The sequence below is a fragment of the Camelus bactrianus genome, chromosome 18 (assembly GCF_048773025.1).
Source record: "Camelus bactrianus isolate YW-2024 breed Bactrian camel chromosome 18, ASM4877302v1, whole genome shotgun sequence".
NCBI classification, from domain to species: Eukaryota; Metazoa; Chordata; class Mammalia; order Artiodactyla; family Camelidae; genus Camelus; species Camelus bactrianus.
The window spans coordinates 2884661-2905769 of NC_133556.1; the positions used below are offsets into that span (position 1 = coordinate 2884661).

Sequence of the window (21109 nt, forward strand, 5' to 3'; positions counted from 1 at the left end):
TTGCGACCGCCATGCTGGCGGCCTGGCAGCCTCCGCAGCTGCTCCCCTGCGGGCTGGGTCCCTGCACAGGCCATCCTCCAGATTTTGACATTCATCTTGTTGTGTCTCCTGCCTTAAATGAGGATCCAACAAAAGGTCATTTTTTTTTAGCTCAGGTGTGTTTAGCCTCTGCTTTCAGCCCCACCTGTTCCAGTTACGTTTCTGACGCAGACCATCGATAGAAAGAGAAACGGCAGCGTTTAAGGAGCAGCACCCGCAGGAGGGCGGCCGCCCGCCGCTGGGGGCCTGAGTCGGCGGAACCAGGCGTCGCGGGCCATGAACGAGTCTCGCTCGGCACGGAGACCCCGTTTAGTCGCCCATGAAATCAAACTTCTGTGTGGGCCTGTCGGCCTGTCTGCCTGTCTGCCTGTCTGCAGCTCGCCATGTGCTTCTGGGCATCCAAGGGGTGAACTGAGCAATGGAGCCTGGGTGTGCCTGGACCCGGCTCTGTCTCAGTTCCGAAGACATCCGTCCCCATTCGCGTCAGGGGACACAGGTGCTCCTGCCGCCGGGCGGGGAGGTGTGGCGCCGACTCGCTCCCTCCCCAGGAGCATGTGTGCTGGGCTGGCGGACCTGGTGGGCTGGAGGAGCTCTCCTTCACAGGGGTCGTCAGAACCAGCCATTTCCCAGGAGACAGGTACCACAATGGGGCAGCCGAGACCAAGAGCTTATATTCTTTACAGAAAACCAACCAGTGGGGCCGCCCTCATGTGCGGGGACCCTCACTCAGCTTGCCTCCCGAGCCCGACGGGGTCTGTGTGCGACGAGTGCGATTTATCCAGGAGCATCTTGCAAGTTTATTTCCCAGCGGTCTCCCCGCCTTCTTACCTTGTGCTGGCGTCTTCCCAACAGCGAGGGCCCAGGAAGGCACTCTCTTGGGTGTCCAGGAAGGGGGCTGGGCCCAGCAGATGCCACGGACATCAGGAGGCCCCGGCCTGAAGGTCGACACTACCCCCAGGAAGGTCAAAGCCTGGGCACCAGCAGGGCCGGTCTTGTCCTCCGGCCTCAACCAGCCAGGGGTGTGGCTTTGGAAGCGAGCGACTGTTCTCTTTGGCCAATCATGAGCTTTCCCAGGATGGTGACATAGGAGCTCCTAAGTGGAGAAAGGGAGCCGGGCGGGGGTCTCCCGCACGTCCCAGCCGGGCGAGCCTCACCTGGGGCTCGGGAGCAAACCAAGGCGTATCCCCAGAATGGCCTTGAAAAACGCAAGGGCCCACATGGCTCTCAAGTGTGGACTGAGATGGAAATCCAGGCCCGGGGATTAGCCTGGTGCGTGGAGAATGCGCTTCACAAATCTCATTATGGTTAATAGTTCTGTAATGTTATTTCCCCCCTAATTTGTAGACATACTTTTCTCTATCATTGATTTATTGAGCTATTTAACAACATGATATAAATGGGAAAACCAGTCCATGGCGAAGACACAGAGCGGACGCTGTGGCCGCGGCCGGGGTTTTCCCGGCCCCTCAGGGTCGCGGTGTGAGCGTGATCGTGGGCAGGCAGCCCAGCGAGTACAGGTGGAGTCCGAAGTGCTGACTCTGCTCATTTTGGAAAGGAAGAATTAAGCAGAATAAAAGCAGTTAACTTTCCAGGTAACTCAGAAGGAAATTCTCTTGGTGTGGCCCCTCCCAGCAGTTCTCAGTGCAAATGGGTTGCGAAGTAAATCATCTGTGCTGAGATTCTGTATCAATATTTTAAAGTGTTTTTATGAAAAATGCACATAATTCCTGGGGCTATGACAGCGCTTAAAATAAAACGTGGCCTTTAGGCTACGGTGGAGGAAGGGGAACTCTTTTTTTTTCCTTGGGTAGCAGGAAGGCATTACAGAAACATTAATGCAAAAGCTGTTCAGGGAACCCCCTGCAGGCCTGCTCAGGAGTACTTGTCATGCTCTTAGCCCCTTCATTTCAATGGGCTTAGTCAGTATCCAGTGTATAAGAGTCTGTATTTTTCCTTTAGTCTCTTTTACAGCACGAAGTTGTCTTTTTAGAGGAAAAACATTGCACAACTTAGTCAACATTTAAAGCCCTTAGAATGGTCACTTGCTCATAGTAAGTGCTAAATAAGATGGTGGCATTGTTATTTACTGAAAGCTTGCTTGTGCCAAACCCTGTGAAAAGCTATGGGGGTACAAAGACGGGTGAATGGATGGGTTGGTGGGAGGATGGATGGATGGATGGAAGGAAGGAAGGATGGATGGGTGGATGGATGATGGAATGATGGAAAGATGGAAGGAAGGAAAGGAAAAGAAAGGAAAGATGGAGGGAGAGAGGGGAGAAAAGAAGGGAGGGGGAAAGGAAGGGAGGAGGTAAGGACAGGGAGATGAATTGCGTCAACTGGTGTTTACTGAACTGTTGAAAAATGCAAGAGCCCAGAGGTGCAGACAGAGAGGTCAGTGTCATGGAGTGTTCTGGAGGCCCGCTGGCGGAAGCTGCCGTCTCTTCCTGGAGTGTAGGCGTGGGTCAAGGTCGGCCTCAAAAAGATGAATCTGAAAGGGTGAAGTTACCTTGTTGACTTTCCTCCGTCCCCTGCCCGTGTAGACACAAACAGCTCGCTGAGAACAGACATCGCGTCTGATTCCCTGTTGGCTGGAACAACCAGCCTGACCGAAGAGTGAGCTCTTAGGTGTTCGTGGGTCGAATGCTGGGGGCGGGGTGGGGTGGGGTGGGGAGGGGGGCCACGGGCTCCAGGCAGAGGGGGCGGTGAGTGCGGAGAAGACCCTCTCTCTGTGCCTGTTGCTCCCTGATTGTTCCTGCAAAACCAGAAATAAACCACATACATCAAACATGCCATGTGTAAACCCTCACATTTGGGGGAGGGGAGGCAAAATGATTCGCCATTTTGACTTTATTAGTGGTAATGGGTATCTTGGTGAGAAATTATTGTAAACATGAATATTTAGGAATAAATAATCAGTGTACTACTTTCTGTCTGTACGGAGACTTGTGCCTTTAAAATCTCAGTCACATCCATTCCTTCATTAACCTGCGACTCTAAGGGCTTAATCGGTACAGACCCTAAATCCTGTGCAAATACAGGCTGACACACAAGCAGTTGCTTTCCGCTCACCGTGGGGCCACCCGCCCGAGCGTGTCTGGTGTTTCAGGTGTGAGGTAAGGTTGTTTCCAGACACCCGTCAGCCCCGTGAAGCTGTCAGCATGTGTACGTGCAGATTCAAACGTGCTTTCCTCTCCAGATCACCTGCTTTTGTAAAAAGATCACATACCTGTGCCAATAAAACAATTTATAATTCTTGAAGGGTTGCTACTTCAAATGAACACTCTGGGCCCTGAGCCCACTTTTTAACAAAACGACTTCCTTAGAGATTAGAGTCATATTTTATTTCCCAAACACGATGTGGTGTGCTGCTGTGTGGGAGGCATTGTTTAATCCTTAAACACACCTGTGGTGTAGATGCCAGTGTCATCACCATTCTACAGACAGGGTCCAGAGAGGTTAAGTACTCTGCCTAAGGTCACACAGCTAACACATGCTGGGGCAGGCTTTGTACCAAGGCTGTGTAGCTTCTTCCTTTCTCTCCACATCTGACTTTCTGGCTTTTGCTTCATTGTTATTAATGGTTTCCTGTATGTCGGGGTTTGAAAAATTCCATCCGTATTTTTATTGTGGTAAAATGTACATAACATAAAGTTTACCATTTTAACCATTTATAAGAGTTCTGTTCAGTGGCGTTAAGTATCTCTACGTTGTTGTGCAACCATCACCACCATCCACCTCCAGAACCTGTTCATTTTCCTGAACTGAAACTCTGTCCCCATTAAACTGTAACCCCCCGCCCCCTCCCTTAGCCCCTGGCCCCCACCTTTCTACTTTCCGTCTCTATGAATTCCACTCCTCCAGGGACCCCATCTAAGGTATTTGTCTTTGTTGTGTCTGGCTCACTTCACTGAGCATCACGTCCTCAAGGTCCATCCATGTTGTAGCAGGTGTCAGGGGTTCCTTCCTTTTTAAGGCTGAATCCCATTCCTCTGTGTGGATGGACCGCGTCGTGTTTGTCCACCGTCTGCCGGTGGGCACTTGGGTTGCCTCCCTCTTTTGGCTGCGGTGAACGTGGGTATATAAGTATCTATTTTTTTTTAATTTATACTTGTATCTGGTAGCAACTCGCCCGAGTCCTGCCACTCGCATCCCCACCCTCACCCATCCCTCGGGGAGGGCGGCTGCAGGCCAGCAGCAGGGCAGGCTGTCGTCTGTGAGCGGGGGGCCCAATCTGGGAGAGACGCAGCCCTAACCTCTGCCCCTGCTTCGTGTCCCCTGCAGATGAAGGCCTGTGGGACACGTTTGTGAAGGACATCCCCCGGGGCGCCACGTCCTACGCCATCAGCCTGGATAAGCTCAGGCAAGGAGTGACTTACGAGTTCCGGGTGGTGGCCGTGAACCAGGTGGGCTACGGGGAGCCCAGCGGCCCCTCCACCGCCATGTCAGGTACGCGCCCTTCCCAGGAATGCGGGGCTGAAGCTCTTTCCTCTGGTGGCTGGGGGGTGACGTGGACCCATCACGATGGGAAGAGGGCCACTGTGTGCCTCGCGCGGGCCGCCCAGCACCTGGTGCTGGGGAGAGCGGTGTGGACCCCCACCTCTGGCCGGACCCAAGTGTCACCAGCAAGGCCCCTCGCCTGCTTCTCCTTGGAGGAGACCGCGCTGAGCCCGAGCCTTCTTGAATTCTGCCCATTTCCTCCTCAGTCGGAGTCGTGTGCGAGGGCAAGGGCCGTCAGCCTGGGCTGAGCAGGGTCCCCTCTGGGGTGAAGGCGTTCCTGAGACCCTCCCTTCGCTGGCGTGTCCTTACCGGGGAGCTACCCGCCACTTTTGAAACACAAAAGTGGCCCCCAGCAGCTGCCAGGGAGCGTGTCAGCCCCCGAAGTGAGGGCACGCCAGGCTGGGGCATCCCTGAGAGATGGCGGAGAGGCCCAGGAGGGTCCTGCACCTGGTGCCGCTCTGCAGACGAGACTGAAGGTGGAGGGTGGCCCGCTCTGGGCACCTGCCCTCAGCTCCACTCTGGGTAGAGTGGCGGGGATGGAGGAGGCTCGAGTATGCATGGTGCTAGACTCCGTCCTCACCAGTGATGTGGGGTGGAAGTGACCCCGGAAACCAGGATGGGCTTCTTGGAGGAGGTGTGCTGGGGCTGGGTCTTGAAGGATACAGAGGAGATGGCCACGGGGGAAGGAAGAGCCTGGGACAAGGCAAGGGGGTAGCAAAGGAGGAGCCGAGGTGGGACAAGGAGGTGGGGAGGGGAGGGGAGGCAGGTCCCGTGGTCTGGACTTGCTCCTGGGACCCAGGTGCAGGTGAGAAGTGGGTCTCAACCTTGGCTGCACCCTAGGCTCCCCCCTCGGGGACATGCAGGGCCCGCCCTGAGGCTGTGAGTGCATCCCGTGGGGCAGGGGTCTGGGCATCATTATTTTTTAACTCTGCAGCAGTCCTGACCTGCAGCCGAGGCTGCAAGCCAGGCTCCAGAGGGCTTCCGGTGAGGGGCGGTGTCTGGCCGACTGTGCAGACATGTTTGGGAAAAGGGAGCCAGCCACAGAGGGCAGGGCAGAGAGACGTTTGGAGGTGGCAGGCAGAGCCTGGGCCAGGAACCACCAGAACCTTCCTTACAATGAAGAAAAACACATTTCTTTCCTCTGCATCCACCGGTGTAAGCCCCTGGCTGCACTGGTGTAAACTGCAGGCATCTTCGTCCTCCCCTGCCGTGAGCCTGGAGGAAGGACGGTGTCTGTGGGCGCTCAGGCCTGTCTCCCTGGCGGGGAGCGCACAGGAATTCCGGGGGTGCCGAGGGGGAGGGGCTGCGGGAAGGACCCAGAGCACCCCTCACTTGTCCAACGAACACTATCTAGAAATATCACAATTTCCTTATTCCCTGCATTTTATTATGAACATTTTAAACAGACCCCAAAGTAGAGAGAACAGAATAAGGACCCCCCAGCGCCCACCACCCCGGGTCAGCAATTCAAGATTTGCTTCCCTTGGTTCATCTACGGAGATCAATAGAAAGCAATTCGAGACGCACAGAGCTTTTCATCCCACCAGGCGGAGCCGGTGGCGAAGGCCGGTTCCCACGTGGGATGGTGGCTCCACACCCTGGAGGTCACAGGGCGCCCTGGCTTGAACAGTCTTCTGAAATCTGTGGCAGCCCAGCACCGGCCTTGGCTGCCAGCTGGACGGCGGTCAGCTTGTCTCATCATTCAGCGAAGCTGGCAGGCTGTCACCTGCTGGCACTGCTTCAGGCTCCGCTCTGCAGACCTAGGGGTGTCCCACCTGGGGTGGGAGTCCTGGACCCCAGCCCCGGCCCTTCTTCTCAGGCCCACTCTAGACTCCTGCCCAGCAGCCAGCTGGGGATGCACTGACCTTTTTAGATGGAGGACTTAATGTCCAGCCTGAAAGCCAACTTATATATTTGGAATTTAAAATGCTGCCCTCCCCAGGGAATCCCTGTGGCATTGCATCATCCAGAGCAGACCTCCCCCCTTCACTCCCCGCACGCACACTTTTCACGCGGCCAGTGAGGAATGCAACACAAGGGAGAGGCGTTTCCTGCAGGCCTCTGCTCCTGGCGGGCAGGCCCTGGGCTCCACCTGGGCCAGGCTGCACGTTCCATCCCGGGTGGGCGTCTGCTGCCTGGAAACGGGCTCCCCTGCCGGGAAGCTCGCGGAACGCACCGGCGGGACCCGGGCCATCCGGCGCCCACCAAGAAACAGCTCCCGTTTTTCTGTTCTGAGTAAACAGAATAAAACATGAGGGAGAAGAGGGTCCTTCAAAGCAACTTTCAGATGAAACCTTTTCTGTTCCTTCTGGGAAAGCGTATCTCAAGGCGGGGACAGTTGTTTGGCTCGGTTTTGCTGGAGGCCCGAATTAAACCACACACAGATGGTTTCTGTGTGGGTGTAGACAGCCCAGCGCTCGGCCTGGGCAGGAGTTGGCCCACGGGGCCCCCAGGCTGAGACTGCACCCCGTGGCTGGTGGGGCCCAGCGCTGAGGCTGTTAGGAGGGGCCGCGTGTTCCACCTGAGAACTCGCTCTGCAACGTTCAGGACTGAGTGAGGCAGGAGAGGGGACACGGTTGGGAAGTGGCCTCAGTGGCCGGGCGAGGTGACAGGCCCCAGGCAGGTGGCGTGTGGCGGTGGTGATAGAGGTGGTGAGGGGGCTGGGGCGGGGGGGCAGCCTCCACACCCGAGGGAGGAGCAAGTCCAGGCCCTTCGGTCCCTCCCTCCCTCTAACTGGAGCAGCAGCAGGAAGCAGATGCAACCAGAACAGAAGCGTGATGGAGGCGGTCCAGGCAGGCTCCGGGGTAGGGGCCCCTGGGATGAGAGGAGCCCCGGCTGGCAGAGGAGGTGGCCCCGAGCCTTGTCTCCGGGAGACTGGTCAGTCCACCTGTGACAGCTCAGACCAGGCAGAGCCCTGGGCCTCCCGGGGACGCAGGGTTGCCCCTCGGGTCCTCCTCGCTCCCCTCCAGGAAGCCCCCGCGGCCGTCACGGCGGTGCCGGGTTCACTCCGGACTCTCGTCCCACGTGACCGTGTCTCCGTGCCCCTGCAGCCCAGGTGGAAACCCCGTTCTACGAGGAGTGGTGGTTCCTCCTGGTGACAGCGCTGTCCAGCCTCATCGTCCTCCTGCTGGTGGTGTTCGCGCTGGTCTTGCACGGACAGAACAAGAGATACAGGAGCTGCAGCACAGGTGGGATGCACCCCTTGCCGTCTCCAGAGGGGCCCTGGCCCCCGAGCTGAAATGCTCGCGGTTTCTTTCCTCCCACGTCTGTGGGGCCGACATCCGCGCTCCATTTCACCCCATAAAACAGAGGCGCCCACCTTCCTTTCCGAGGCAGCAGGCGCCACGCTCCGGACCTCGGTTCTGCCCTCAGATTAGCCATGTGTCCTCTGGGTCACATGGCCTCTGTGAGTCTGTCTCCTCATCTGCCCCGTTGCTCAGATGCAGTCGTGTTTTTGCACGTGATTAGAAAGTGTAACGCGTTAAACAGACGAAAAGTCACACTATTCGGTGTCATGAGAACAGCGGCCTGGGGCGCATCTCAGACGTCAGGTGTGGCCCGGGGACTCATGCAGAGTCGTGCCTGTGGTCCAGCCCTTCTCGCTTCCTGGGTGAGAACCTGCCTTATGCCCCGCAGCCCAGCTCCGAGCCCTGGGCGCCGGGTCACCCTCGTGCTCCCAGCACGCATACCCGGCACTCAGTGTCTGCTGCTGAGCAGATCGCCATCATTAGAGCCATGGGCAAACCAGCACGGGGCAGAGTGGCCACCAAAGAGGGACGGCCAGGAGCCACCTGACGGATGGATGTTTCTAGAAAGCAGAACAGTGGGGGTCCTTAGCGGAGAAGCACAAACACAGAAGGTGCCTGAGGGAGCCTTACCGGGTGCTGGAAATCCTCTGCCACCTCTGCAGGGCGGGGGGCACGGGTCCCCGGCCCCCAGCCACAGCAGCGCCGTCACTGCACCACGAGGGTTAATAACACCAGGCACTGAAACTGCCCGCCATTTGCTTCTGTAACGTTAATCCATTCATCCCTGTAAGAAAGGATTTATTTTTTTCTGTATAAATTCACTTCTAACAAGTGTCCGTAAATCAGATTGTATCCCCGTGGGATTTACCACGTAGGAGGGGCGTGTCGTTTTGCTGCGTTAACGCTATTACAGAATCCCATGTCTGGCACACAGAAAGTCTCCCCGCTCTCCCCCTCCTTCTGCATCTGGAAAACAGACCCGGAAAGTCAGATGCTGATACTCAAGTCTCACCCTAGAGCATTCATTTAACGTCATCACCGAAGCCCAGGGGGAGGGAAAAAGCCCAACAGCCCCTCGTCCACCTGAATGTCCACGGGCCTGCCCAGGAGACGCAAGGAACCTAAGCCTTGGCTGCTGCAGCCTCGCTCCACTCCCTCGGACGACCGTCCCCATCAGGTTTCCCCTCTGATGTTAGTTCTCACCCACTCACCTCCCATCAACCCGAATCCCTCCTCGCAAGCAACCTCCCCTTGCCTTTGCCGCTCTCCATGCATTCTGCTGGCCTTTCCGGCGCGCACGGGTAAAGCAGGAAGGTGCTGTGGGGTCCCCCGCAGAGAGGACCCTCGGGGTTAGAGATGCTGATGAATTTACAGACACGCACGGACCCCTGGCTGCATGCTCACAGTGTCCTGGAGGCTGGGACGTAGTTCAGAGCCCAACTCTGTGAGCAGAACTAGGTTGTGCCTCCCAGAGCTTCCAGTCTAGTAGGGGAGGGAGACAGGGACCAGGGGCAGCGAGGCGGCGCAGGAGGAGCCCACAGGGGTGCTGGGCGCCGCGGGGAGCAACAGCACCGGTGTCAGCCGCGTCCAGTCACGCTCACAGACCTGTGCGGCCATCGGCACCGTCAGTTTTAGGGCATTTTCACCACCTCAGGAAGAACCCTGCACCCTTCGGCAGCCACCCCTTGTCAATCTATGCTCTACATACAGTTTTATGACAGTGAGGTTTTTATTTTGAAATGGATGAAGTATTTAATTTCCTCAGTTGTTAAAAAGTGCCTGCACCCTGCGGACTCCTGAGTAAGACACTGGTAAGGATGCTTGTAGTTTGGCGCCAGGCGAAACAGACACCGTGCTGCCCCACCGTCATTTTGTTCCCGTGTTGATGCTCCCCGCCCAGCAAGCCGCTCCCAGTTTCCACTCGGCCGCCGCAGGGGACGCCGCAGGCGGCCAGCCCTGGCTCAGGTGGGGTAGGGCTGAGGCTGCTCTCTGACCCTCCCTCGTTCGCCCCGGCCCGGCTTTAGGGAAGAGCATCTCCAACATGGAGGAGTCCGTGACCCTGGATAACGGAGGGTTTGCCGCCTTGGAGCTCAGCAGCCGTCACCTCAATGTCAAGAACACTTTCTCCAAGAAGAACGGGACCAGGTATGGATGCGGGGGCTGCAGCCCCGGGGCCCCACCCCGCAAGTGTCCACCAAGTCCCAGAGGGGCCCTGCTGAATCCGGGAGGGCAGGGCTGGCGAGGGTTAGAGGTACGTTAAATACATTCCTAGGAACAGGAAAAGAGGGCAGGTCCCGGGGGTGGGGGACATGATCTAGGGAGACCTCCCAGGCTGACTCCATCGGCTGGATGCCCCCAGGTTAGGGGTGCCTGTCACGGGGGGCTGTGGGCAGACAGGAAATTGCACCCATTGCAAGAGGGCATCACAGGTGGCCGCGATGGTGGCCAGAGGGCATGCCAGGAGGGAAGCCTCCAGGGGTATCTTCTGCCCAGAGCTGCCCGAGCCGGGTGCGGTAAGTGTGGCATTGTCCCGGTCCCCAGGTCCCCGCCCCGGCCGAGCCCCGGCGGGCTGCACTACTCGGACGAGGACCTCTGCAGCAAGTACAACGGCGCAGTGCTGACCGAGAGCACAAACCTCAAGGAGAAGTCGGTGGACGCCTCAGAGTCCGAGGTCAGTGCCCCGCTCTGTCTCCACCCGCCGCCGGCCCCGAGGGCCATGTCCCTGGTCTCACTCAAGCCTCTACAACCACACGAAGCAGGCCAGGCCAGTGACAAGTGACCCCACCTCGTGGACGAGTCCCGAAGGCCCTGGGCGAGGCCAGCTCCTGCCTCTGTGCCTCGCCCAAAGAGGATTTCAGGTCTGCAGACCATCCTCGTCCCGTTTTGCATTCAGAAATAAACCTAGTGATTTCTGGAGGTCGCTGTGGGCCATGGTGGCCTAGACCTCAGTTGGGTAACCGAGGGCCCGAGCCTGCCGGATGGGGAGATCCTGGGACCCCCACCCCAGGGACGTGCCCCGCCTCCCGCCAGCCTCCCAGGTCTTGTACTGAAGAGGGGACTTTGGTCACAGCAGCTCTGGGTCAGTCGACAGGGTCGGGTGGGCATGCGGTGAGCTCTCGGCTAGGGAGGCCCCACCCTGAGGGGGTGCCAGCCTCCAGCTGTGACCCCTGGCCACGCCCCACGGCTCTCTGGGCGCTCCCCGCACACCTGAGCAGGTTGGTCGGAGGCCCTGTGAGGGCGCTGGGGAGGACGTGCCCTGCGGCAGCCATGGGGACCCCAGGAGAGCCCGCGTCTCCCCAGGAGCCCTCACCGACACCTTACGTCCACGGGCACAACCACCCAAGCAGCAAATCAGGGTGGGTCCCCGTCAGCCCCACAGGCTTCTGCTTCAGAGACGCCAAGCCTTGAAAGGGACAAAACTCACCAAGCGACGTGCCGGACACGTGGGCCTGCCCGCTTCTTGGCATTCATACCCTAAATCAATATTTAATCTAAAGCGAGCCTCTGCTTCATTTTGACCTGAATTCAGGCCTCATTGAGCCTGAGGCTCATAACGCAGCTTCTTTTAACATGAGGTTTGGACATGACTCCCCGCAGGACGGGGCAGCGGGCGGGTGGCCGGGGAACCAGCCTACTCTGCTTCACGGGCTCTGTTGACAGAGGACTCTGGGCCCCCTCTCTGCACCGGAGCCTGGGCCGGGTGAGAGCAGCGGGCGGCACTCAGCACTGCACACGATGAGAAGGCACATTCGTTTGAACCGAGGGGCCACCGGGTGAATCCCACAAGCCCTGGCCCGCGTCTTTGTGATAGGGAAGCAGCAGCCCAGTGCCAGCCCCTCGTGCCAAGCGGAGGAGCAGGGCCACCGGCTGGCAGACACCCCCTGGGCCAGCAGTTAGAGACACACCTGCCTCATGTGGGTCCCGAACTCCCGCCTTAAACATCAGCCATCAGGGAGGATGCTCATAGGGACCGTGTGCCAGCACCGAGGGCTGCGCTGCGCACGGTTCAGGGTGTGCTGAGCATGAACCGAGCGCCTGCTCTGGGCCAGGAACACTCGTAGGAGCTCAGATCAGCCCCGCGAGGCAGGGCGATTCTCATCCTAGTTCAGAGGACCAGAGTCAGGCCGAGGTCATCCCACACGTGGGTGCTGAGGCTGGACGCCCGCCCACGCCTGTACGTGTCCAGAGCTCAGTCACCCCTGCCCCACCCCCTCCAGCCCAGCGCCGGGCATTGGTGGCTATTCCCAGAGCTGCCAGGATTGGATTCATGAATTCTGGGCAATTTGTGGGTAAAAGCATTCTCAGGACGGGTTAAGGGGAAGCATTCTGTCTGTTCATCCTTTCACACATGTGGGTGTTTTGAGATTCAAATTCAGCTCATTTGCACGGAGGATTATTAAAAGCACACAGGCACTGAACTCAAACTGTTCATACATGCACACATGCATGCAGACACACGTGCGTGCCTGAACACACACATGCACACAGAGCTGGAGGAAGGAGGCAGGGAGGAGAAGGCGGGCGGGGAGGAGAGAGGGATGTGGGCTCCACACTCACGCCTGCACGGAGGCCATTCAGATCCTCACGAATAGATGAGAGCACCATGGCTTGATGCGGTTTCCAGTGTCTCCCCAGACATACTAATGCGGGGAGTGGAAAGGCGGCCTGGACATCTGCTCCCAGAGCCACCTCTTCCCCAGACCTGCCGTGCAGCACTGAGTGGTCCTGGCACAGGACGCGTGGCTGAGTGAGTGAGGGGCCCTGGCAAGCCCTGTGCCTGGAGGAATCCCCAGATGCTTCGGGGTCAAGGAAGTTGATCAGAGGTGTGGGTGCGCTCCCCACCTAGAATTTCACCTTGAATCTGGGGCTCCAGGCCCCCCTGAAGCCTGTGATAGACACCTGCAGCCAAAGCCCCATGGAGTCCAGGCCGAGAACTCGCATGCCTGGCTCTCTGTCTGCTCCTGGGTTCGCGGGTAGATGTCTGTCTTTCTTCCGGCGTTCTGTGCTCTATAATTTTGCAAGGTCTCGACTTTGGGAGATTTGCAGGCACTAAATATTCATGAGATCCCAACAGAGGGATCTTGGACATGCCAGCTCCATTGGGAACATTTCCTTTGAACCCCGTCTTTTAAGCAGTGGGAACGAGATGCAGTTCACACAGCGCACAGTTTAGCCGTATGGCGTAACGGTTATTTAGCCGTGTGCTTTCAGTTTCCTCGTATTTGTGAACTTCCCTGATTTTCTTCTGTTATTGATTTTTAATCTTATTCCATTGTGATCAGAGGACATACTTTGTACATTTTCAGTCCTTTTAAATTTATGGAGCCTTGTTTTATGGTGTAGCATCTGGTGCATGCTGCAAGAATATTCCATAGCCTCTTGAAAAGAATATGTTGTTCTGCCGTTGCCGCGTGGACAGCTCCATGTGTGTCTAAGTCTAGCTGATTTATAGTGTGGTTTCAGTCTTCTGCACTTTTGATCTTCTGCCATCTGTTACTGTATTGAAGACTAACTGTTATGGTAAACATTGTCTATTTCTTTCTTCATTTCTGTCCATTTTAATTTCATGTATTTGAGGGCTCTGTTTTTAGGTGCATATATGTTTATAACCATTTATCTACTTGATGGCTAGAACTTTTCATCAGCATAGCACGTCCCTCTGTCTCCAGTAACAATCTTGGTCTTAAAATCTATTTGGTCTGATATTAGTACAGCTACCCCAATTCACTTTTGGTTACTGTTCACATAGTATATCATTTCCATCACTTAACTTTCAATGTATTAAATCTTTGGATCTAAAATGTCTCGCTATCTTTTTTTTTTAATGGAGGCACTGGGGATTGAATCTAGGACCTCGTGCATGCTAAGCAGGTGCTCTACAGCTGAGCTCTACCCTCCCTGCAAAGTGTGTCTCTTATAGCTGGATCATAGTAGTCTATTCATTCAGCCAACCTTTACCTGTTGACTAGAATGTTTAATCCATTTACATTTAATATAATTGCTGCTAAGGCAGAATTTACATCTGCCAGTTTGGTATTTGCCTTCTACATGTCTCCTCTCTATTTTTCCTTTACTGTCGTTTTTTTGGTTAAGTGAATATTTTCTAGTGTACCATTTTAAGTCCCTTGTTTTGCTTTTGTTGTATATTTTTTCAGTTATGTTTGTTAGTCATTACCCTAGGATCAGTGTATACTCCACATTTAGACTAAATCTCAGTGACATACGGAAATGACTCCTGTATCGATCTAGTCCCTCCCCGCCCCTGTGCTCTGATTATACAAATTACGTCCATGCATGTGACAAACTCAAAAATGCATTTTTGCAGATATGACTTTACGAAATTTTGTGTCTTTTAAGGAAGTTGAGAGAAGAAAGGAGAGCAAGTATATATTTAGAGGTTATCATTTTAACTTTTTATTTACTATTTCTGGTTCTCTACATCTTCCTGTGGATCAAGGTGTCATTTCCTTACTTTACTGCCTCCTTGGCTCCAACTGTTAAGTATGCTCCATTTCTGTACATTACGGGCCAACAGTACCATCGTGTACATCTTGTTTTATGCAACTGCTTTTAAATCAGCTAAGAGAAGAGAGGAGAAAAAATAGCTAATTACACTGTCTTTTGTAATTACCTATGTAATTACCCTTGTTGGTACTTTTTGTTTCTTGATGTGGATTTGAATTACTGTCTGGTGTCACTTGCTTTCAACCCGACCATCCTCCTTCAGCATTTCTTGCAAGGCGGGTCTGCTAGCAAGGAATCTTTCTGTTTTTACTTATCTCAGAATATCTTATTTTCACCTTCACTTATGAAAATAGTGCCGAATGTAAGATTCTTGGTTGACAGTTTTCTTTCCACTCTCTGAATGCGTCACGCCCTTGCTTTCCATCCCACATTTTCCTGGTTAGAAGTCGGATGTTAGTATTATTTGCGTTCCGTTGTCCGGGGTGAGTCACTGCCCTCCTGCTGATCTCAGGAGTCTCCTTTCGTTGCTGACTCTCGTCGCTTTAACTGCGCTGAGTCTGGGTGTGAGTCTTGCTCCGTGTATCCTCGTGCGGTTTACTGAGCTTGTCGGGTGTGGAGATTTTTATTTTCTCAAAGTCATTGTGACTTTCAGTATCTTTTCTGCTTCCTTCTTTCTCTTCTCGTCCTGGTACCCTCATTACACACACGTCAGTGCCACCTCACATGCACTGATCATTGGTCAACTAGGGTGGGGTCTCTGCTGGAAGGGCTCTTCTGCGAAGCTAATATTTCACTGAGAAGATAGTGACACCATCCTTTTCTCCCTGGGGTATTTTTTAACTGTTTTCAGAAACTTGTTCAAGTGAAAATTCTGAGAATTCAGTTCACAGGCGCACGAGAACCTGCCCGAGCGGAGTTGCTCTAAATTAGGCCACCAGCATCACATGCCACATGCCGGGCTCTTTGTGTCTCTCCATTTGGAAGTAAGAGGGTTTGTCGCCGTTTATAAAAGACAGCTGCTTGTGAATGATGCCAGAGCTACTGCTCAACTTGCATTTAAAAATTAGTTTCAAAATCCAAAGCAGCAGTTTTCAAAATCTCTCCTGCTCCAACCAACTCAGACCAACCCCCTCATACCTAATTAATTCCCTGTTAATACTTGAGTCTTTCATCTTGCCAGTATAGCAGCAAAAGTGCTGAGATTATCTCTATTAGCTGCTTACCAGGCATCGGTGCACCTTTGGAAACGCTCACAGTCGGTCTACCAACACACCCAATCACGGGCTGGCCTTCTGCGGTTTCCTGGGAAACCAACACACATCGCTACTTCAGATCACACAGGAAACTTACAAAAAAAAAAAAAAAAAGCCCTGCAGCATTTCCTTTTTGTCAATAATTCTAACTCACTAAAATACATCCTCATTAAAAAATAATAACGACATTCAAACAGTAAACAGAGCAGCAGCAGGAGGAAGAATGGCATTTTAATTCTGCACTTTCTGGTGGGGGAAACGGAATGATCTAAGCAGGAGCCCAGAGGCCCCAAGCCTCACCCCCACCCCACCCCACCCCCACCCCATGTGCCATGTGACCTGGGAATGTTCTCACTCTGCCTCAATGAACAAGAAGAAACTAAAGACACAGCTCTTAGTCCCTTGTCCCTCCTTTCTGCGTGATGGTCTTGTTCTCTCACAGGGGCCTTTGGAACCACCTGGCTGGACCTCTGGGCCCTGCCACTTAAGGCTGACAGCCGCCCAGCCTGGTCCCCACACGATGAACTCTGCTCTTCCAGATGCTATGTGAAAAATCCCAGGGCAGGTTCTGATTGGCTCCACTTAAGTCACATGACCACCCATTAGCCAATCACTGCTTTCTGAGGGGTAAGCCATTCAGCCCCTGTGACAGGGAAAGGTGGAACAGGGGTCACCCTCTTCTGCTGTCTGAACCGTTGCAGGGTGGGAGGCCAAGGCAGAAGGAGGGGAGGGAAGTGCCCCAGGTCACCCCCTGGGTGCTGGACAGGTTTACAAAACAAGTGACTACTGCCTGCGATGGCTTCTCCACCACCCGAGAGACTTGGTGTGGGTCCCCCCCCCCACAAGGTGTCCCTGACCTTTCATGCAGCTGCATTTGAACTGTTACTAACAAGCCTATTCCTGTCCCTTGGGCTATGGTGCCGGTGCAGGGTCTGCCTCACTCTGTCCCCAGCCCACACGACCCTGAGAGGGTCACTCACTTCTCTGGGCCCCCGTTCTCTCAGACACAAAATGAAGAGACCAAATCCCATTGCTACCTCTCACCTTCGTTCTCACACACCTCCTTATGGTTGGACAGTGAGTGGGGAGGACCCCGAACACTGGAGGATGAAATTTTGGACCTTGTTCAGTCTTCAGATAATCATAAACTAGGAACCACATCTCTGAGCGTTCTGTGAATTTCTCATGAGAAAGGAGGCCTTCTGTTCACTTCAATATGGGCGGCTCTTCCCTGAGCTTCAGGAAATTGAGAGCCAAAATCAGTGTCAGCTTCTCTCCGTGACCTTGGTCCTCCTCACTCCCATCTGAGTTTACACAGAGCTCGGCCTCGTGAGCCCCCTCAAGGCTTCTAGAAAACAGATGAAGAATAGATCTTCACGCACAGCCACAGATCCAGGTGCCTGATCTCCCATCTGAGCTGATCAGAGACCAGAGACTCGGGAACATTTCTCGGGCTTGGGACTGTGTCAAATATAAGGTGACATCTCCAGCAGGGCCCGGGCAGCGCTCTGTGGCAGAACGCATTTCTGTTTCTGCAGCAGCACCTGAGAATATTTGCACTGAAGAGCCTCCCATGGGTTCAGCTGAGGGTCAGCAGCCACATTTGCTCAACGCAGGTCAGGCTCCGCCTCAAAACGAGCCACAAAAACAGCTTTGGCTTATCAGAGCTTCGTGGGCTTCGAATGACGAGCAGCTTACAGGAAGGGGGCGCCGGGAGCTGGGACCCAGCAGACGCCCTGAGGCCAGCTCAGGCGTGGCGACGCGTCGGGAGGGGACATTGGTCAGCCCCGCACTTTTAGGAGCTTGGCCTCAATAAAGAGCAGAGGAACCGAACCACAGCTGTGATCAGCTGCCGATGGTTTATGGGGCCGTAACACAAACAGTTTACCTTAAACGGCCTGAGAATTCCTGAATCTGTGGCTCACTGTTCCGTTTATGTAAATACTCCAGTGAGAGCCAGGTTTTCAGTCTGTGCCCAAAAAATCCCAGGAGTCTCTGGCTCCACCCTGTGTACACGAGGGGCCTCTGTACGGCCTGGAGGCCTCCCCCGACTCCTAATGGACAAGATGCCGGCTCTCCAGGTAGAGGGCAGTGTGGGCGGCGGGTCCTGCATGAGTGGCAGTGCAGGCTGTCACCCTCCATCCACCAAGTCACCCACGGCACCAAGGGACCCTTCATCTTCATGAGGGCCTTCTCTGAGGGCCAGCAGGCAACTTGACCCCTCCTCCCTGCCTGCCACTCCCCTACCTGGGCCTGGCCACTGATCAGAATCCTGCCAGACCTACCAAGGAATACATGTTCCCAGGCTCCACCCTGGACCCAATGAATTAGGAGGAGGTAGCCACCGTCCAGGAAGCTGTGTTTTTCCAAAACTTCCCTGGTGATTCTAAGATAGCATTTCAGGGCCACTGACTCCTTTATACCACCCTGGCCTCCTGACAGCCTCTGGGGAGAGAAGGGCAGGCGGGTGTGGCTGAAGCCTTGAGAGATCAGGCACTGGAGCCCAGAGAGGAGGCGCCCTGCTGACCGGTGGCTGGACAGTGAGGGACGGAGGGAGATGCCAGCCCACTGTCCCCCAATGTTGTCCTGCCTGGCAGGGCGCCTCAAGAGGGGAGAGGCTTTGCTCAGCCACAATTCCCCGCTCCTCCTTGAACTTGAAAGGCTGTAAGCCACAGTGTCTGGAGACCTATTTCTGGCATTTCAGAGGTGGCCTCTGCCAGGTCCCTGGGGGCAGGGAGGAGGGAGGAGCCCAGGCCAGCCTGGGCTCCATCCCTACCAGGCGACAGGACACTGCCAGGATCCAGGGGAGGGTCTCAGGACCACCCAGCAGGTCTGGGACAGGGGAACCAGGAGCCCTCTGCCCTTGCCCCCTGGGGGAGACACTTCAGCCTCCACGGTCTGGGTCAGCAGTCCTTCCAGGGGCTGAAAACTTCCCCTCGAGACTACAGCACAGGACGTAGGGAGGTGCTTTAAGAAAATGAACATAAGAACTGTGGAGTAATTGTTCTTGCTGGAAACTGCTGATTTGTCTTGTAGACAGAAAGGGGGAAAGACCCTCAGAGGGACTGATCTTTGAACACAGACAGGCTGCCGCTTCCCCCCACGGCTGTTCTGTGTGGGAAGGGGTCAGTCCCCAGCGCCTGGAGAGAAGGGGCCGTCGTGCAAGTCGCTCTCACGTAGGGCCTCCTTCCTCTGCAACCTGCCCTCAGAGGTCTGTGTGGATGTGACCTTTGGTGGAAACGTGTGTCATGGAGGATGTGCCTTCTCCTTGCCTCCACGTGTGCTCAGGATCCGATCCTGTTGGTCTGCGGGAGCTACATCGTAGACCCAGGCCAGCTGCAGCCCCTGGGCCTTCCACACACCCGTGCTCTTCTACATTCTGTGCAGCGAGGACACAGCGTCCCCTTGAGGCTGTGTGGACCTCTCCTGGGTGGGAGATGGAGCGTGGACCTCGCCTGGAGCAGGAGTGCAGTGTAGACCCTCCTGGGAGCAGCTCTGGCACAGTGGCGGGTTGGGAAGCAGTGACAGCACATTGTCCCGCTGGGCCCTAGCAGAGATGCAGCGCTCAGCCCCGGCCCGGTGGGGGAGGAGGGGAGGGTCTGCGCCGGGGGTTACGTGGAGTGTGGGAGGCCTGGGGTGGGCTGGGAGGAAGGGAGAGTGAGACAGTTGATGTGCACCATCCTGCCTTGGGTGACCAGTGCTGGTGCCACCCCCCGCCCCCCGCCATTCCCTGCTTCCCGCTCAGCCCTGCTGCCCGCGGCCCCCTCCCCCAAAGCCCCCTCCCCGGCCCCGGCGGCCCCGCGCCCCCTCCGGGCCGCGCTGGCTCACGCCTGGCTGTCCCGTCCGCAGGGCACCGACTCCGAGTCCGAGGACGCGCCCCCCCAGCACTCGTTCGTCAACCACTACATGAGCGACCCCACCTACTACAACTCGTGGAAGCGGCGCGCGGGCGCGGCCCCGCACAGGTACGAGGCGGTGGCGGGGGCCGAGGCGGGGGCGCCGCTGCACGCGGTGGTCACCACGCAGAGCGCCGTCTTCGCGCCCCCGGCCCGCGGCGCTCGGACTCCGCTCACCGGCTTCTCCTCCTTCGTGTGAGCGGCCGCGGACCCCGAGCCCAGTTTTGTTAAGACAATCAACTCCAGGAACTGAGCTCCAGCTTTGGTTTCAGAGAGTCTGACGCCTGAGGATTTTACCTACTTGCGAACGCAGGATTTCCACTAGAAGGCTTTTGTTGTTTTTTTTTTTTTTAATGGCTTTTTGTAACATCGCTGCAGGAAACAGGTTTCTTTGGTTTTATTTTCTTTTAATGAGAAGGTGTATTTCACTGGTGCAAGGGCTCAGCCCGGGGGACCTCGGAAGACCCTCCCCAGTCCTGGGTGCTCAGTCCTGGGCCAGCTAGCAGGACTGGAGACGGGGAAGAGCTGGGGGTGCAGGGAGACTCCACCTGCCTCCAGGCCGCTCGCTTCTCTCCTCCTGCGGGAGAACCAGCGGCTCAGCGGGGCTCCATCCGCGCTCCGGGGTCTGACCTGGGCTCAGGGCCTCGCCACCCCGCTGCTGAGTCCATCTCTGAAACGTTCCCACCCAGCAGTTTCTAGGCAGGGATGGTTGCTGGCAACGGAGCCAGAGATTCTAAGTGTACCTTCTGGGTCATTCCGGTGGTGAGACATTCCGGGCTTTTCCTCCCCTTCTTTCTTTTGACCGGATAGTGCTGGCGCAGGAAAACCCCCCGGGGCCGGGAGCCGCCGCGGCGCTCGGTGAGCGCCTTCCTCCCCAGCGCCCAGTGCACGGCCGCCCGCCAGCCCGGGGAAAACAGGACAGCGTCCGCAGAGTCGCTTGCTGTGTAAGAGGTGTGCATTGTTAACCAGAGTATTTTTTAAATCTTTTTATCTTTTTTTAAAATCTGTCACATGAAATGAATGAGTCTCTGCTGTCTCCAGGTGCCTTTTTATTACTTGTTTAGCTTTGTGCGTGGGAAGGATGAAGAGCGACAGCGTCTCCGAACACAGCAAAACGGCTGTGAGAAGACGGGCCCCCCGCGCCCCAGACCCTCCCGAGCATGCAGCCTCGGTCCTTCCCTGCCCCTGACCCCAGGCTAGCTCTTAGCTTTAATGAGTTTTCTGGAATCTCTTTTATCCCTTTCATTGGTACTGTTCTGTTGCAGTGTATTAGCTAAATGGAAATAGCATGAACTACTTTGAAAATCTGAGTTCAAGCTGTCGCTGGGCCTCCAGCCCATCACATCATTTGTGCAAAAGGTGTCTCAGGGGCAGGTGGCCCAGCCCCCTAGCCCAGGTCCCAGGTCTAGAAGTAACACGAGTGTGGCTGAGGCCAGGGGTGCTTGTGCCCTGAGGCTGCAAGAAGGCCCATGTCCCCACCCCAATGGAAGCCTGTCGACACCCCCTCCCCAGGGCACAAGGGAGCAAAGCAGGTACTGTCCTCCCGGGGGACCTGCCCGTCCCCAAGGGGTCAGTGACTGGGCCCAGTGACCAGCAGCGCCAGTCTCGTGGCCACATGCGGAACAAGTGGGACACATGGTCTCTGCGGGGCTCTCTTCTTCCTACGAGGGGCTGTCTTGGCCCTCCACTTTCAGAGTTGCTGAGTGTGGTC

The 21109-nt window shown here is 55.9% G+C and overlaps 1 protein-coding gene across 3 annotated transcripts in view; it reads left to right on the plus strand.

The window, feature by feature from the left end:
• Positions 1 to 20434, plus strand: part of SDK1 (sidekick cell adhesion molecule 1) — a 715898-nt gene extending 695464 nt beyond the window's left edge. For all 3 annotated transcript variants that reach the window (XM_074345583.1, XM_074345584.1, XM_074345588.1), the window contains 5 exons: positions 4321 to 4485; positions 7587 to 7724; positions 9809 to 9929; positions 10326 to 10455; positions 19352 to 20434. In XM_074345583.1, coding sequence (XP_074201684.1) covers positions 4321 to 4485; positions 7587 to 7724; positions 9809 to 9929; positions 10326 to 10455; positions 19352 to 19597 — 800 coding nt within the window. In that variant the 3' untranslated portion in view covers positions 19598 to 20434. The remainder of the gene's footprint in view (positions 1 to 4320; positions 4486 to 7586; positions 7725 to 9808; positions 9930 to 10325; positions 10456 to 19351) is intronic.
• The last annotated feature ends 675 nt before the right edge of the window (positions 20435 to 21109 follow it).